The sequence below is a fragment of the Gavialis gangeticus genome, unplaced genomic scaffold, assembly GCF_001723915.1.
Source record: "Gavialis gangeticus isolate Ggan-Ray unplaced genomic scaffold, GavGan_comp1, whole genome shotgun sequence".
Classification (NCBI taxonomy): Eukaryota; Metazoa; Chordata; order Crocodylia; family Gavialidae; genus Gavialis; species Gavialis gangeticus.
Genome location: NW_017729026.1, coordinates 37,912,522 through 37,928,858, shown reverse-complemented (window position 1 = coordinate 37,928,858; position 16,337 = coordinate 37,912,522). Strand labels below are relative to the sequence as shown.

Here is a 16,337-nt window from a genome sequence, read left to right as displayed (position 1 = left end):
GAGCAGGAAGCATGGTGGGGGTGCAGTTGATCCTGGCGTGCTAAAAAGTGATCTTCACCATAAAAGGTTGGAGACCACTGGCCTAGATATAAATACTAATGCTTACCAGCTGTGGCTGCTTGTAGAATGTGGAATGGAAGACACAAATGAATTGTATTGATAGTTTCAAATAGGAAAATTTTCCTGGAACTAAAGAAGATTTGGGTAGGCAATTTGCTAAAATTGTAGTAGGACAAGAATATAAAAGCATCTAAAGAAATAAGCCTCAGATCGTAAAAGCATGTGATATATATGTATCTACTTTGGTTGGTTTATAACAGTGGTCTCCAACCTTTTTGGGTAGGAGATCACTTTTTAAATTAAAAAGCAACCCAAGTCTACCATGCCCCACTACCCCTCACCTCCTGCAAGTCAGTCTGTGGCAGGGGGGAGGAGGCAGATTGAGGCAGAGAAAAAATTATTTGGGGATGTGCCCCCTAGCAGCTAAGTCTGTGGGGGAAGGGGTAGCAGGAAGGGAAAGGGCCCAGAGGTGGGGGAAGATCAAGGCCCCAGTGGTGAGGGAGGGAGTGGGGCACAGGAAGGAGCAGGGCCTAGAGGGAGTGGGGCCCTGGCTGGGCTGGGTGGTAGGATAAGCAGAGGCCGGGGGGGCACATGCCCCCCCGGCCTCTGCTTGTCCCCCACTCCCCCTAGCCCCTGCTCTTGCCTGTGCTCCGCTCTCTCCCTCACTGCTGGGCCTCAGTCTGCACCCCCACCCGCCCCCACAACAGTGAGTGAGAGAGTGAGGCAGAGGCAGGCCCTGCACAGCAGGAGTGGGGTGCAGGACAGAGCTGCGAGTGGCTTATCCAGTGGGTGAGGTGGGGGGGGGCACACAGCCCAGGAGGGCATGGGGAGTGTGTGCCCCTGGATTTGCATGTGGGGTGGGGCTGGGCTCTTCCTGGAGCATGTGTTCAGTCACGCTGCACTCATGCTGAGCAGCGGTGCTGGGAGTGGGGCTACAGGAAGGGCTGCAGGCACCCAAAAATTCACTGTAGCCCCCCCAAACCTCTCCCAGCACCACCGCCACTCACCCTAAGTGCAGCACTGCTGAATTCCAGCTGGGAAGAGCCAAGTGCAGGTTTCTGCTTTCCCAGCCCACAGCAGCATTCTGCCATACTCCCATGCCCTCAAGGGTGAAGGGGCAAGGGGCAGGGGAAGGTGGTTCCAGGCTGTTCCAAGCATGGGAGTTTGGCCTCACTACACTCAAGGCAGGTGGTGACAGTAGTGGGAGGAGGTCTGAGGGGGCTACAGTGAATTTTTGGGTGCCTGCAGCCCTCCCCATAGCCCACCTCCCAGTGCCACGACTGCCACTGCCCAGCCTAAGTGCATCATGGCCAAACACTTGCACAGGGAAAAGCCTGGCCCCATCCCACCCTAAGTGCAGACTCATGCCCTCCTGGGGTGTACGTCTCCCCTTCCCTGAACCCCCCAGACGAGCCGCTCGCAGCTCTGTCCCACATCCTTCACCTGCTGGGCTGGGGGGGTGGAGTGGGGATGTGCACATGCAGGTGGACACTCAGCCTCCCCCCCAGACTCGGATCAACCTGAAGGGGCTCCGGGATCGACCGGTTGATTGGGATTGACAGTTTGGTGTCCATCGGTTTATAATATGCAAAACTCCCTTGCCTTTTGCTCAATTAGATTATATACAGTTACAACAACACATGGGTTGTAATGCAGTAAGGAAGCATATATCATATTTCTGAGAGTTTTTGGAAATTGTGTTGTTGACTTCGCGTTTCACATTGGAGTAGCAAATTTTATCTAGATGTTATTTATAATTTGGAAACATTGACAGAAGACTATATTTGTTCTAAAGATGCTTTTTCCTTATTGATTTCCTAACCATGAAGGATTTAAGAATTGGAAAAAGCCATTGTTGTCTGGTCAGGTAGGTGGGAAGACCTGTGCTATCCTAGATGTCATTTCAGACAATGTGTTGCAAGATGGTTTCTTTAGAATCAGTCACATAAAAATGAAAAATCACCTGGAGTGTAGCATATATCCTAAAAAAATGAAATAAAAGGGGATAAAAAGGATTTGCACATTTTCAAGGTACTGGTAAACTGTGGCAGGAATCTTGTGAGCTTTTGTTAAAGGGCTAACATGCCTACATGACTGAATTAAGACCTATTAATTGTCAGGTGCAATAAGCCACAATCCTTGTGTCCTTTTGCAGATGGCACACCTTAATTTCTTACACTGATACATTAAATTGTGATAACAGTGTATATCAATGGTGCTCAACTTTTGGCCCACAAAGTCAGGTCAACCAACCCATGGCATTTCCTATTAACCAGAGAGTTGGCAGCAGGGGAGCAGTAGACAGCAATTAATGCTGCCACTAAATTTTTGGATCCATGATTTGCAATCCCCTTGATGTGTTGAAATTTTAAATAGACATTTTGATCCTTTTAAACATTTGCAGTCTCAGTTTTAGGTAGAGGAGCAACTTCTGCCATTTCCTGTGCTGCTGCTTATGTTGAAAAAGCTATTGGTGCTGCTTATTTCAGGTCCATACCTGTTAGAAATAAGACACTCCCCCTATACCCGCTTCTTTCAAGCTGCTGTACAAAGATAGGCAATGGTTTGGCTGCTTGTCCACCTATCAATGGCAAAATTTATGACTCTTCCCTCTGCTTATCTGGGAGCATGTGGTGCATGCCTTGCTTTGATTATTAGTGAAGTTATTCTGAATACAAAGCATGACAGTAGCAGTTTGTTTAGGAGGGAATAACACAGCTCAGTGTGCTTTAACAGCCTGTGGAAGCCAGTATTCTTTATAATCGTGTATAGGTGAATATCAAGGCCAATCCTCATTTCCATTTCACAGGTAGTACAATGTGGTTGGTTGCATGCATCTCAATATGCAGTTAGTAGCAGCACTGTGTTTTGAAATACATTTAATAACTTAGGAAATAGATCAGAACAGCAACTATGTAAGTAATGACAAGAAAGAGTAATGACTAAACATGCCTTACCGTGAGTAAAGGATCGTTGTTTTTATCAAATTAGTCTCCCATCCTGACAATCAGTTTGTTTTAAACTTTGTTACACAAATGATGCAGACTGTGAAGGGGCAGTAAGTGTACAGTCACCATAGCCCTTAGCATGCTGTTTTTGTTACACTTTGGAATTTAACCAGAATGACAACCTTGTCTTCTGATACTTCATAGATTGTGCATTGTTGTTCTTCATCTCTTTTCAAAACATCCAGTAATTAGTATAATGATACTGGTACTGATGATGATCCTGATCTTTTCAAGAAGCAGAGAATAAGATTCTATGTGGCTATTAATACTGTGTTACTCCATAACAGTAGGGAGTACAGTTTTTTTTCCCCTCTGGATTTTGCAATCAGTGCAAATGACACAATCATCATAATCTTCCTACAAAGGGCCTTAAAGGTCAGATGCTGAACATGTCCTTTGAGACCAGTTCACTGCTTCCAGGATAATACTTTGAAGTCATAGGGCACAATGTTCTTGTTTATGAACAGACAAACAACACTAAACATAAGCAGTATTGCCAAGAGAGAGGGCAAATGGGAGGGAACCCCCCCCCAAATGGTGGCACATCTGTTCCACCTGGGAAAGTGCATAATACTGCATCAATTCCTGCAGATGTGCCTGAAGTAGAACCAGGAAGCCTAGCTGTGAGAGGGAGGAGACCGTAGTTTAGCTGAACACCATAGTGGTTAGGGCACTTGCTTATAGTATGGGAGATGCAGGGTCTATGTCTCTAGGTTAATCTCAAAAAGTTTAAACCCGTATCTCATACTTCCTAGACAAGTGCCTTTAAATGCAAGACCATTGGCTGGGCAGCGCCAACAGCAACCTCCATCTGTTCTGTTGAAGTTGGCCGGCTGGGCAGCCAACCAGGGAAAATATGTGGAGCTGGAAAAGCAAGCTAGAGAGAGGGGAGTTGATCTGGAAGGCTGAATTCCCTGGGTTCTGACTTCTGTTCCCATGTTTGTATTTTGCAATTTCTAGTTATTGGATAACATGGATAGGCAGCAGTTGGAGGAGGAACCCAAATCTAAGCTGTGCCTTAAGTCCCTGCATGGGGATATGACTGTTTTAAAGTTTAAGAGAATGTATTTGTGCAGGGAAAATGGAGCCACAAAGTATAGCGTTGGGGATCCTTGTTGGGTTTGCCAGTGACAGGTAGGGACCTACTTCAATCATAGCTTTACGATTTTTCCAGAAACCACAAAATATGGTGGTTTCTGTAGTCACTGTGGAAAATGGCATTTCCTGCAATTTTACAGAATTGCCCTCCCTGCAGAAAAGCTTACCAGAATATAAAGAAAATGCAGCAATCTCTGCCGCCATAGCACACGTGGCTTGAGAGAGAGCTATTGAGAGGTTGAGATAGTGACATAGACTCAGTGAAGCTGCTAGTCAGGAAAGCAAGAGAGTTTTGGCAACATCGTTTAAGAAGCCATATGCAAAGCTGTAGTCTGATGATGAGCGATTGGCCTCTTGGCCAATCAGTGGTGAGTGATGGGGCTTCTGGGGCCCCTCATCCAATAGGCGGCAAGGAGGGGGTTCTGCAAAAATACTACAAAATCAGCTTTACACACCGTAAGTGGGCCATGAAAATCCCTTTGTCTTGAGGCAATTTAAGTAAGTCCCTAGTAATAGGAGTCAGGAGATGAGTTACTTTAATCTAAATGGTCTTGAAGTGAAGCCAAAGTTTATGCTTTGAGGGTTGGCTTTGCCCATAAATAAGAGTGTGCACATGTATCTGAAATCTATTTTAGTGTCCTCTGCTTTGGGATGAAGCTTTTTTTTTTTTTTTGCATTACTTCTCTAAGAGATTACACCTCAATTTCTTATTCATAGAAAGTGAAGAGCAATATAGTAGTAAATAGAAATGAGAAAGGAAAGGATAGAAAAAGCTTGAGATAAATACTGAATTTTTAAAATAAATCCAATGTGAAAAACAAAATAATAAATATTATTTTGATATTGTATTACCTGTTTCTAGTGTTGATATGAATCCTTTGTCACTTCCATTTAATAACTGTTACAGTTTGCCTGCTATCTATTTATCCAAATATTTGAATAACAATTTTCCAGTTGCTTTAGCAAAGTCTATAGAATCTATTTTTGTTCTCATTGTATTCAGGCAAACATCCTTTCATTTTTCTTGTCACTTAATATCTATATTTATCAATTGTGTTCCTTAATGTTATGCTTTCTGCTGCAAAAGTATTTTTCATAGTCTCCTGAAATCAGAATTAGAAATAGAATCCTCCTACACATCGCAGTCTGGCTTTTATGTTTAGATGCTGTAAGTCTCTAAATGGCATACAGAGGTCTGTCTTTCAAATCAGTTCTACTAAATATAATAATTATTTATACAGTTGGCTTCTTTTAATCTACATTTTATTATTCAGGTAATCAGTTTTAATTTCCCTTTTCACTTTGTTTGATACCTTTAGCTGTATACTATAGACATTTGCATGTTTTTTCTTTCCTTTCTTAGCTATTTACTTAATTGCCTCATGATTAGATTCTTCGTATTTCTCTCATCTAGGTGATGTCAGTTTTGATAACTTCTGCACATATCCAGATATTGTTCAAGCATCTGCTCCTCCCATTGGTGCTTCATTCTGAGTTTTAAACCTTTAAGTGGCCATTTGTCATTTCTGTTCTCAGTATGTAGCACGTCTATTTTTAAATTAATATTGTTTCAGCATCTATCCCCAGGGCTCTCACCAGGATTTTAAGGGCTCATCTGTAGGGAAAAAATTAACACCTATTCTCCATCCTGTGGTGAGAAACAGGTTGAAAGAAACAGGAGGCTTGTAAAATGAAAAGCCTTTTAGTATTTAATAATATATGAAAAAAGGAAGTGCTGAGGTGCTTGCCAAATACACATTCTTTTCTAATAGGGGTAGCTGGCTGCTCAGCTCTTCAGCAATATTGTTTGTACTGTGGTTGTAATTTGAAAAGTTTAGTCTGAGTCAGCTTCTCTGTATCTAGGCTCTGACAAAAGCTTTCTGCTGAAAAGCAGCCGAGTGCTGAATTTTTTGGGTAATATAGAGCCAGGTAGCAACATTGGTTCAGAAATGAACAGGCACAAGCTAGTACAAAAGAGTGAATGAAAAATGTCTGCTGAGCTGAAATAAAACCTGACTCATAATTGATGATCCCAGGCATGGTGGCCCTTGGCTGTCCTCCATTTAAGCCTTATTAGATTGTGTGTGGCTGCCCTGGAAAACTACACTTCTAAAAACCTTTCAGCTGTGAATGGACTGATTCAGGGTGCTAGGTTTCAGCTCCCTCAGAAGTCATTTTTTGCCAAAAATATGTGTACCTAGAAGGAAGAAAAGACAAGATCCTACAAGTATTTAGTGATTGTACAAAATGGGTGTAGGCATTTGCATCTACTCAGATTTTGGTCCCAATAAAGCCTTGTTAGGGGGAAGGAAGAAATCAGGGGACAAACTGAACTCACAAAGGAGTTAACAAATGGTGCTAACAGAGGGAATGGGGACATGGGTATCTTTATAAGCTGTTTTTACAGTGTCCATATTTGAACCCTACCGTGTTCGTAATTACAGTCTCATGGAAGATGAATTTACATTCTGAGTACAATGAGGTATCCTTAGACAAGATTTGCTGAAGCAGAGCACATCTGAACCCTTTCACATAAAGCTGTGAGAAGGGGTGGCATAGAGCCACTCCAAAAACTCTGCTTAGTCCCCCCGCTTTCAATGATAGTGTGTGTGTGTGTGTGTTTCTATTCAGAACATTTTAGTCTATTAAAGCTGCATAGAAAGTCTAGAATGCAATGGAGAATGGACATCCAAACATTTTATATCTTTTTCCTCTTAGGAAGCAGATGATATATGGAAATAGCAGGGACTTGAGTGCAATCAGAAGTGTCATTCATGTCACAAGTTCTTCACTTTTCTTACATTTCAGTACCTTGTTTTATTTAATCCTAGTTCAAATTATTATACACTGATTCCTTTTTTAATTATGTAGAATATGAATAAAGGTGTTGAGAAAATAAGAAAACATTACAATTCAAAGCTGTATGAACTTGATCCTCTGATAAATATGTGTTGCTATTGTGCAACCAAGGCCTGATGCACCACCCATTGAAGTCACAGAGGGTTTTCCATTGGTATCAGGGGGCCAAATAGGACAAAATTCCCATGAATGTGTGTCTGACTTGGAAATGATCATTTGAAAAGTGTGCTGCATGTTTTGGCTAACTGGCTTCTCTCTCTCTCTCTCCCTCCCTTTTTTCTCCTTATCAGGGGGTATTTTTGAATGTGTGGAATCTGGCCCAATGGGAGCTGAGGAATTAGCCTTCAGATTTGCTGTAAACACAATCAACAGAAACAGAACTCTACTGCCAAACACCACATTAACATATGATACCCAAAAGATAAATCTGTATGACAGTTTTGAAGCATCAAAAAAAGGTAACCTTTTGCATATTTTAAACTTTTATGTCAGCTAAACCTAACTTGGACCACACAACTGAAAAACTGCCATCGATAAAGCAGTATGGAATGATACTGTACAGGGTTATGGCATGCACTGCTGACATCAAAAGACAATCTTTAAAGATTGTCCTTAAAGGCTCCAAAGCTAACAGCTCGAAAATTGTGTTGTGTCAGCACTGCTTCCACTGCCTTTATTCAGAGACTCCTTTTAGGTTTAAATATTTAAAATTTGAAATCAATTTTGCATGAAGTTCAAGATTAGTCGCTGTCCCTTGGTCTACTGGCTGCCCCTAACTCCACATGAAGTCAGGGTCAGTTGATAGCTCTTTGCACCTCATAGGACTGGGCCCTTTATGCTTTGCAAGTGACTCCATGCTGTCATCAAGGATATATTTCCACTGCAGTGACTGTACCTCATGTAAAAAAAAATTGCCAAGCTAGGTGAGCCTTGAGTTGCCACATCTATGCTGATTAGCTATACCTGAGTTACTTGTTTAAAGTTAGCTTGGGTGTATCAACTGAGCTGCAGTTACTATAGCACAGATGCACCTTAAAATCTTGCCCATCTTTTAAGGGGAGTGACTTTTAGGCTTTTCCTGAGCAGAGACTATTTCATGACTGAAGTGAGAGTTCCTGTTTTGTAGATAGTCACAAAAAGTTGACACTGTTAATCAAACTTCGGCAGAAGCCACTGAGTAAATTGAAATAAGGGTTCCTAAGACAGAGGTAGCCCTTACTTGCTGCTTCCGACATCTGTCAAATTTAGAGATAGGTTTGAACAGGATCTCTTGAGTTAGGCTGTTCAGAATCTCGATCTGAATGTTGTGACAGCCTATCATTATATAACTAAATCCTCCTCCTATGTGTTTACCTGGGCTCAAATTTAGTTCTAAGCATTTAAGTATTTTTTAAAGTCCCTATTCAGCAAAGCCTTTAAGATCATTCTTAAGTCTCATTGAAGTCAATAGGACTTATGCATGACTGTAAAAATTATGCCTGAGCCTCAGAACTTTGCTGAACAGTGAAGGATTGCTGAAAAGAGGCCTGGAGATTTACCTCAAGTTTTAAATAGATTTTTTAAAATGTAAACTCTGAAACAAATGTTGTGGTAGTATCTTCTGTTTCAGATTACTGTAGCATTGGGATGCTACAAACATACTGTATCCCAATGGTATGAAATCCAACATAATGACCTAAAAAAGAGAGGCTATTAGATGTTGTGAGACTTGTCTGTGTGGTCTTTTATTCCTAAAATATGCATGTATCTGATTCATGTTTGAGTCTTCTGGCATTCTACACATTTCTAAAGCATTTTGCCCCTGTAAATCAGAAAGGGAATTATATGTGTCTTTCTATTTGATAACATAGTAAGGGTGGTCAAGAGAGTTAATCAGGTTTTATCAGAGGTTTTGAGTCTAAATGCATAAGTTGATCTGACTCAGTGTGCCAGGTTGGGTTTACAGTAATGACGCATATACATTTGGGGCTGGATAGCAGAATCTAGGCTGCTAATATTTCTTTTAATCCTCTTTTAGAAACTGCACACAAAAATCAGAAAAATAAAAGATTCATTGCTGCTTCAAAATGCATATACACATAGGTTACTTTTAACAAATAAAAGGGAAATTAAGGGAAATTCACTATATTGATTAAAGCTTTGGCTTAAAATACTAAGCAATTGACTTTGAGGAGGCTTATTATCTTTTATGAAAGGCTGAAGGGCTTGGCCTTTTTCACTTGTGTGCTCCAATCACCTGTTTTGCCATATGCATTACTTAATAAAGGTGTTAATAATTGCTGAATGTAAAAAAAGAACATACTGCCCTATTTTGTACAAGTAATAGCAGCATGAATTTGCTGCAGTGACTTCTTTAACAGCCTTTTAAAAATATACTATGGCAGTGCAGGGGCATAAAGGGGAGAAAAATACTCCCTGAGCAGAGCCACATTAGATGGCTCTTCTGGGTACTGCTCCTTCCCAGTCCTCAGAGAATGGTTTAGTAGTGGGGTGGAATCCATCCATTGTGCACTGTTTGGCACAATATATTTGGGGCTGGATAGCAGAATACATTTTTTCTCCATCTCCTTAGGGAACAAAGACGGTACAAGGATGGAAATTTAATTTTCCCAGCTCTTATTTATTTTTCGGCAGCACTACAAGTTTGTTTCTCTAAATCAAGCTAAGCCTAAATGTATATTTTACCTCTGTTAGTCTTACTCTGCAATTCATTAGACAAAAGAGCTTTGTGAGCATTAAAATAGCTGCATATGAGTAATGACTAGATGTTTTGGGGTATATGCATATCTCCCATATGTAGCTGACGATGAGATGCTGCCCCTTTCAGTTGTAGCTAATTATATCAAAATCTGTGTATAATCTCTTATAGTTCATGGCTTCATGAATTCAAAGTATTTTCACGCATTTGACAATTGTTTTTGTGCTGAAAGGATTTTTGGTCAGGAATCAAAGTCTAAAGGTTAACATAAAATGGTGCATTTACTATTGTGGCTACAAAATATGGTTTTAACAACTAGGTTAAGGCATTTGCTTAGTTAATGGGGTTCATGATTATGTCCATTACTGAGCAGGCAGGCATTGCGTAGAAAATACAGTCTGTTTAGACCTCCTCATTCCGCGTACTCCTGGAGTTGAATACAGATGAGCGAGTAATGAGTTTTTAAAGATACCACACAAAAGAACAACCTCAAGACAAGATCACAACTTCCCCAAATGTTTTTTGAATGAAGGGTAATTTCCCTTAATATTTTAGAGGGGGAAATGGTATGGCCTCTTATAGAACAGTGCTATATAAAATCATGCGTGAAATCATCATATTTTCAAATTGCAGAAGTTGGGGAGGGGAAGAATTGGGTGTGGGGGGGAAGCCCATTGAAAAACCATCTGGTAGTTATCACTGTTGTTAGAGATCCCATCTACTGACATTTGCATAAAGCTTAAGGATTACACTCAGAAAGGGCAATATTTGCATAAATGTTTTTATTAAAATATAGTCGCTTAGGCTTTTGATGTGTCACAGAGACGCATGCAGGTGGTATCTTATGCCTTTGAGAACCCCAGGTTTTAGTCACTGGTGCTCTGTATGAATACAGGTACATTCCTACATAATTCTCAAACTCGGTAAGAGATATCTAATAGTCATAATGTCACAGTTTAAGTAAGTTAAACTTCTCCAGGGAATCTTTGATTCTGAATTGGTGGAAAGAGTGCCATAACGATATCTGCATACAGCTATATACATAGATATATATAGAGAGAGAGAGATAATGTTATGGCACTCTTTCCACCATATATATGTGTGTATGTGCATTTTATTATTTATAGAGATAGAGATATATATATGAGTCTGAGAGAGATGCTCAGAGAAAGCTCTCTAACTTTATAATATTAATTTATAAAAGGGAGGGAGGGGAAAAACCCTCAAATTTTAACTTGTGACATTTTGATGCATGGCCATACAGGGGATATTTTTAAATACTTTGTCAGTATGTGTGTAACAGTGTATATTGACTTCATTTTTTAAAGTTCAAAATATAATCTCCTCTGGGGGAAAACATTTAACCCCTGCATTCTGCCAGTCAAGATATCCTTTTGGAGTTTATAAAACCAAATGCTGAGATCATCATAAGCCACCATCTGCACTTAATGTTACATTGTTCTTCTGGGATGAAATCCACTTAAGCCTGTGGAAATGTTGAGTTCTTTGGTTCTTAATGTAAATAGAGTGGATGGATTGGGGAAGAAATTCACATAGAAAACATTCTGGTTAAGGGTTCAGTCCCATATGTTCAGTCTCCGGAGTCAAGATTTTTTTCACTGAGATTTGCAAACAGAGGTATTGGAACAGAGTCTTTGCAACTTGTATGCATTAATGGGAGCTTTTTCTAAATGTACTTATATGCTATGTTAAATTGCAGTGGAAACTGAAAGAATTATTTTACAATTATTAATTTAAAGTGAAAGTCTTCAAGCCAAGTGTTAGACCTGAATAGGACAGGAACTCCTTCAGGAAAGTTGTTTGTATGTGTTTGAATTTACTTGTTTTTCTTTTCTTGTTTTTAATTAAATTTCATGGAGTTCCTTTTAATTAATGTGAATAGTACAATACCTTCTGGCACATTGCCTTCTCTCCTCTCATCATTGACAGAATTCTGTCTCCTCTTCAGCCTGTGATCAGCTGTCCCTTGGGGTGGCAGCCATCTTTGGACCTTCCCATAGCTCCTCAGCAAATGCTGTGCAATCCATCTGCAATGCGCTTGGTGTACCACATATACAGACTCGCTGGAAACATCAGGTGTCAGACAACAAAGACTCCTTCTATGTTAGCCTCTACCCAGATTTCTCTTCACTCAGTCGTGCTATCCTTGACCTGGTGCAGTTTTTCAAGTGGAAAACCGTCACTGTTGTATATGATGACAGCACTGGTAAGTCAAATCAACTGGATTGTGTACACGTGTATTTGTGTGTGTGCATGTACATACGTGTTTTCTAATTATTTTAAATTTTTAGTTTAAATGATCTTCAATACTCATAACTGAAAGAGATGGGTAATTCTATGAGTAAAATGCAGCATAACATGCAATTGTTATATATGGTTGGTGTAACAGGCGGCCTTCTCGGGGCCGATTTTCCTGTGGCCCGCCCACCTGTTTCTGGGCTAACCGCCTGCCTTCTCATCTGCCATACCTTGTTGTTAATTAATTAATTTATGTTAATTAAGCGTGAAACTGCCCATTTCTTGTCCGATGCCAGGGGGTGCTATCTGCAGCTCTGTTCCTCCCCTACACCACAGCCCAAGCCTCACAGATGGCATCCAGCTATTGCCAATATCACCAGCCCCACACTGGGCCCCAGAATCCTGCTATTTGAACCCCACCTGGATCCCTCCATTCAGGAGGCCTATGCTGTCTTCATTCCAGACTGCATAGCTCCCTGAGCTGCTTCCCCCTTAGGGGTGTGGTCCCCCCAGGACCTTTGGCTCTACTGGCCCTGGCCCACTTCCAGGCCAGTCGGAACCCCAGGCCCTCAGCTCTGGGTGTCCTGTGTGGTGGGCCCCTGGCCTTTCAACCCTTTCAGTCCTGGCCTCAGCATGGACCAGTTAGGAGATGTCAGGACAGGTTTGAGTCTATGGCCCCACTCTCTCGCTGGGGTCCACCTTCCAGACCCTACAAAGGGGTAACCCACCCGGTTGTGGAAGCTGGGATTAAGGTGCCCTGACCCACCTTTCACTGGAGTGGTAACTAGCCTAGCATTTCCTGGGGGCTCCCGCACCACTGAGAGCCCCACCAGGCCACCCAATCCCAGCAGGGTGCAGTTTTAGGTCATACCCAGGACCAGGAGCCTCCTGACCATCCTCTACAGCTCCTGCCCTTACCTTCAGATGATACCAGCAGCCCTGCAGCCAGGCAATGTTGTTGCCTGGCCTTCCAGCAGAAAAATTCCCTGTTTATATGGGCAGCCCTAAATCCAGAATGGCTGCCCTCATCAAGCACTTCCTGGCTGCTGTCTTCAGGCCCTTAAAGTGGCAGGCACAAACAGTGCCCTGCCTCAGCTGTTTTTTTTTTAATTAAAAGAAAGAAGGAAAGAGAAAAGGCAGGGATCCTAAAAATAGAAGGCAATGGGAAAGGGGTGATGGTATGCCTTGCAAGTGTGTACCAGTTGATTTTTGACCTTGCTCCCTGGTGTTAGCTAGATGGGAAACAAGGCAAAAAGCTTTCTTGCTTTCATCTATTTTCACTTTTGCATAGGACTGTTGAAACCTGCAGTCTAAGATTTGCAAAGGGATTTGCAAAATTAATTCTGCGATTTGGCTCTTAGGAGTTGAAAGCAAATTAACCTTGAAGACTTCCTCTGTAGACTAAAATTTGATAAAATTAAACATTTATCTTCCAAGGAGGATTCTTGATATTCCATATCATTCTACTCCACATCTGTTCTGCCCTGTCAAGGACCAACATACTTCAAATAATCCCTGAACCCTTCCTTCTTATTTGACATCTCTTCTAGCAAGTGCAAGGTCAAAACAAGGACTTGATGACAGGAAGAGATGACTGTTGGGAAAGAGGCACGGAAGCTAACTGGAATAAATTAAGTAAGGAAGCTTCTTGGATGGTGACTCCATCCCAGTTTTGCTGAATGGCCACTAAGGGTCAAGCTCTTTGAGCAACATGAACCTCAAGATTACATCTTAGCTAAATGGGCCAGGGATTTATGGAAAATGTTTTTGTGTAACTTGGCCTCTAGCTGAAACTTACAAGTCCAAAGACAGATGAAAGCTAACATTTAAAAAAGGAGGAAACATATCAGTGATCAGTATTGCATTAAGAGGTGGATGCAATCCCAATGGAGGCCTGGTGTCCTTGCAACAGTACAAATATATAGTTTCTACATATATCTTCAGCTGATAAGACATACCAAGAAGTGTAGCATAAAAATGGTGTGGAGGTGAGCATGAGTGATAACAGTGATAGGAATAGCCTAGCTATGAACAGAATTAGCAGTGCTTAGATACAAATAAAGAATAAATGTTTGCTGGCATATATTATTTACTAGGAATTCAACCTAGTCATTTATCAGGAGTAATGTTTCATAAACAAAAGGTGATCAAACTTATCTTCAAGCTTAGCAGTATAATCTGTAGAGATGGGTATGGAATGATGTTCCTGTTCCACAATTTTTTTTATTTCAAAACGTTCCTGTCCAGATAGGGACAAAGGTCACAAAATTTTTCAAAATATAGTAAAAATGAAAATGAATCAGTGATTTCCTTCAAGTAATTGGAAATATTTTATTTGAATAATTCTGAAATAGTTCATTTGTTTTTTATTGGTTTACAATTTGTTTAATATAATTGGCTTACAGTAAATTAATTTATAATGGGAGAATGAATTCCTCCCTTTAAAAATATTCATTTTTTGCATACTCAAAACTTATTTTTTCAAATTGATACTCATGTTAAATAATCTATCCAAACACACTTTCACATGAAAAGTTTGTTTTAACGTATCTTTTTCCTGATGAGCTATGTTGGGTATCTGGGTGGAGGGGAGAAGGGGAGGACAAGAGCGGGGTTTGTTTGTTCATTTTGCTTTTTGAAATTTTTTATACCAGTGTAAAAATATTTGCATAGTGATCATGTAGACCGGAGATTTTAGGTTGAAGGGGTATCTCTTGAACTTGTTGTATACCGTCTATATAAACATAGACGTAGCATTTTGCTTACACAACTGCAAAAGAGTGTGTATATAAAGATAACAGTTAATATGATGCAAATGCCTTTTGTTGTTGGTTAGTTCTCCTCAGAAATAACCACGAACAAGAAACTCATTGCTCTACATTTGTAAAGTTGCTATAGCATTCTTTTTTTGGTTCCTTATTAATTTATTTAAAATATTTATCAATTTCTAAAGTCTCCTTGAATTTTCACCTTTTGAAACTGCCAGCGCCAGCTGAGAATTTGCAATCCCAGCTGAAGCATCTTGAAAGATGGTCTCTCTAGATGGGGGTTGGAGGGAGGGCGACACTGTTTTAAAAAATAAACTTTCAATCTTTTCATGGTCTTGTCTGTAAATAATTTTAAAGTCTACTTCTTAAAAACTGCCAGCATCTCTTTGTTGAGAGCAGCTCCCTCGGATACTTCAAATGCTTCAAAGGCAGGACACGCTGCTGGGAAGTCCACAGCATTGCCTGCCTTTGAAGTACATATGGGAGCAACTCTTAGCTGTGAGAAACTGTCAATCTTAAAAAACCTAGACTTTAAATCTTGTTACTGCTGGCCTAAAAACTGATTTAAAAAACGCTTTTTGAAGAAGACAGTTACTCTGGTCTGAGAAGAGGTCCAGGCCCCTTATGGATACTTCTTATGTGAAAAATTCCATGGTTGAAGGCTTGGGCTGAAACCAAAAGAGTTTCATCTAATGCTAAAAGACTGAATCTAATAGAGATCCCAGAGGCTTAATTTCAAAGCCACTGAAATGAATGGGAACAATAAATCAGGCAAAAATTGTTTATTTTTGTATGCACATCTTGGCTTTCTAACCAGGGCCATAGAGAATGTAAATATGGGATCAGTGTATATTTTCTTCTCTACTGCTATCCCTTCTCCTCTCCCTCTAAGAGCTATTTAGGATTGATGGCAATATTAGCCGCTCAGGTTCATGATTTAGTTCCTTGATAATGGAATTTCTCTTTCCAAATGAATATTTCCAAAATAGACATCTATTCATAGGAATGGTAACAATATGCTCCAGAAGTTATATGGTATTCTTTTCTTCCTTCTTAAAAATGTTCATTTTTAAAAGATGTATTTACTTTGTATAGTCATTATTTCTGTAAGTACTTAAGTATTGCTGGCAATGTGGAATTGTATTTAGAGGGAAAAAGTGAAGGGTAGTTTGAAAGTGTATACTGATTTATACTGTAACAGATATCCGGATATTTTAAAGGATACATCTCCAGATAAAACCATGAGTCTATGCATACTGGGGAAATGAAGATATATTAAAAAAAAAAACCCAAACAAATAGGGTCTAATTTTTGATGCAGCATTCAGGTTTTTGTTCATTAAATATTCTCAGTTATAGGTGACAGGTGCTGGTTCAGGTGATGTTTTCTTTCCGAACAAGCTGGATCGAGTTCAATCTTGCTATGGTAGAAGTGCAGAAGACTCCCACTGAGAAAGTGGAACATGACATGGGTCAGTCTTTGGAGCCAGAGAGGCTAACTGAATCAGAGATGGATGAGTTTTCATGAGCAAGAGTTCACTTCATCAGATGCAAAACACACACACACACACACACACACACACACACA

At 40.4% G+C, this 16,337-nt stretch overlaps 1 protein-coding gene across 1 annotated transcript in view; it reads left to right on the top strand.

The window, feature by feature from the left end:
- Positions 1 to 16,337, top strand: part of GRIK2 (glutamate ionotropic receptor kainate type subunit 2) — an 805,806-nt gene that overhangs the window by 241,925 nt on the left and 547,544 nt on the right. The window contains exons 2-3 of the mRNA XM_019520163.1: positions 7,316 to 7,483; positions 11,693 to 11,950. Of these exons, the coding sequence (XP_019375708.1) occupies positions 7,316 to 7,483; positions 11,693 to 11,950 (426 nt within the window). The remainder of the gene's footprint in view (positions 1 to 7,315; positions 7,484 to 11,692; positions 11,951 to 16,337) is intronic.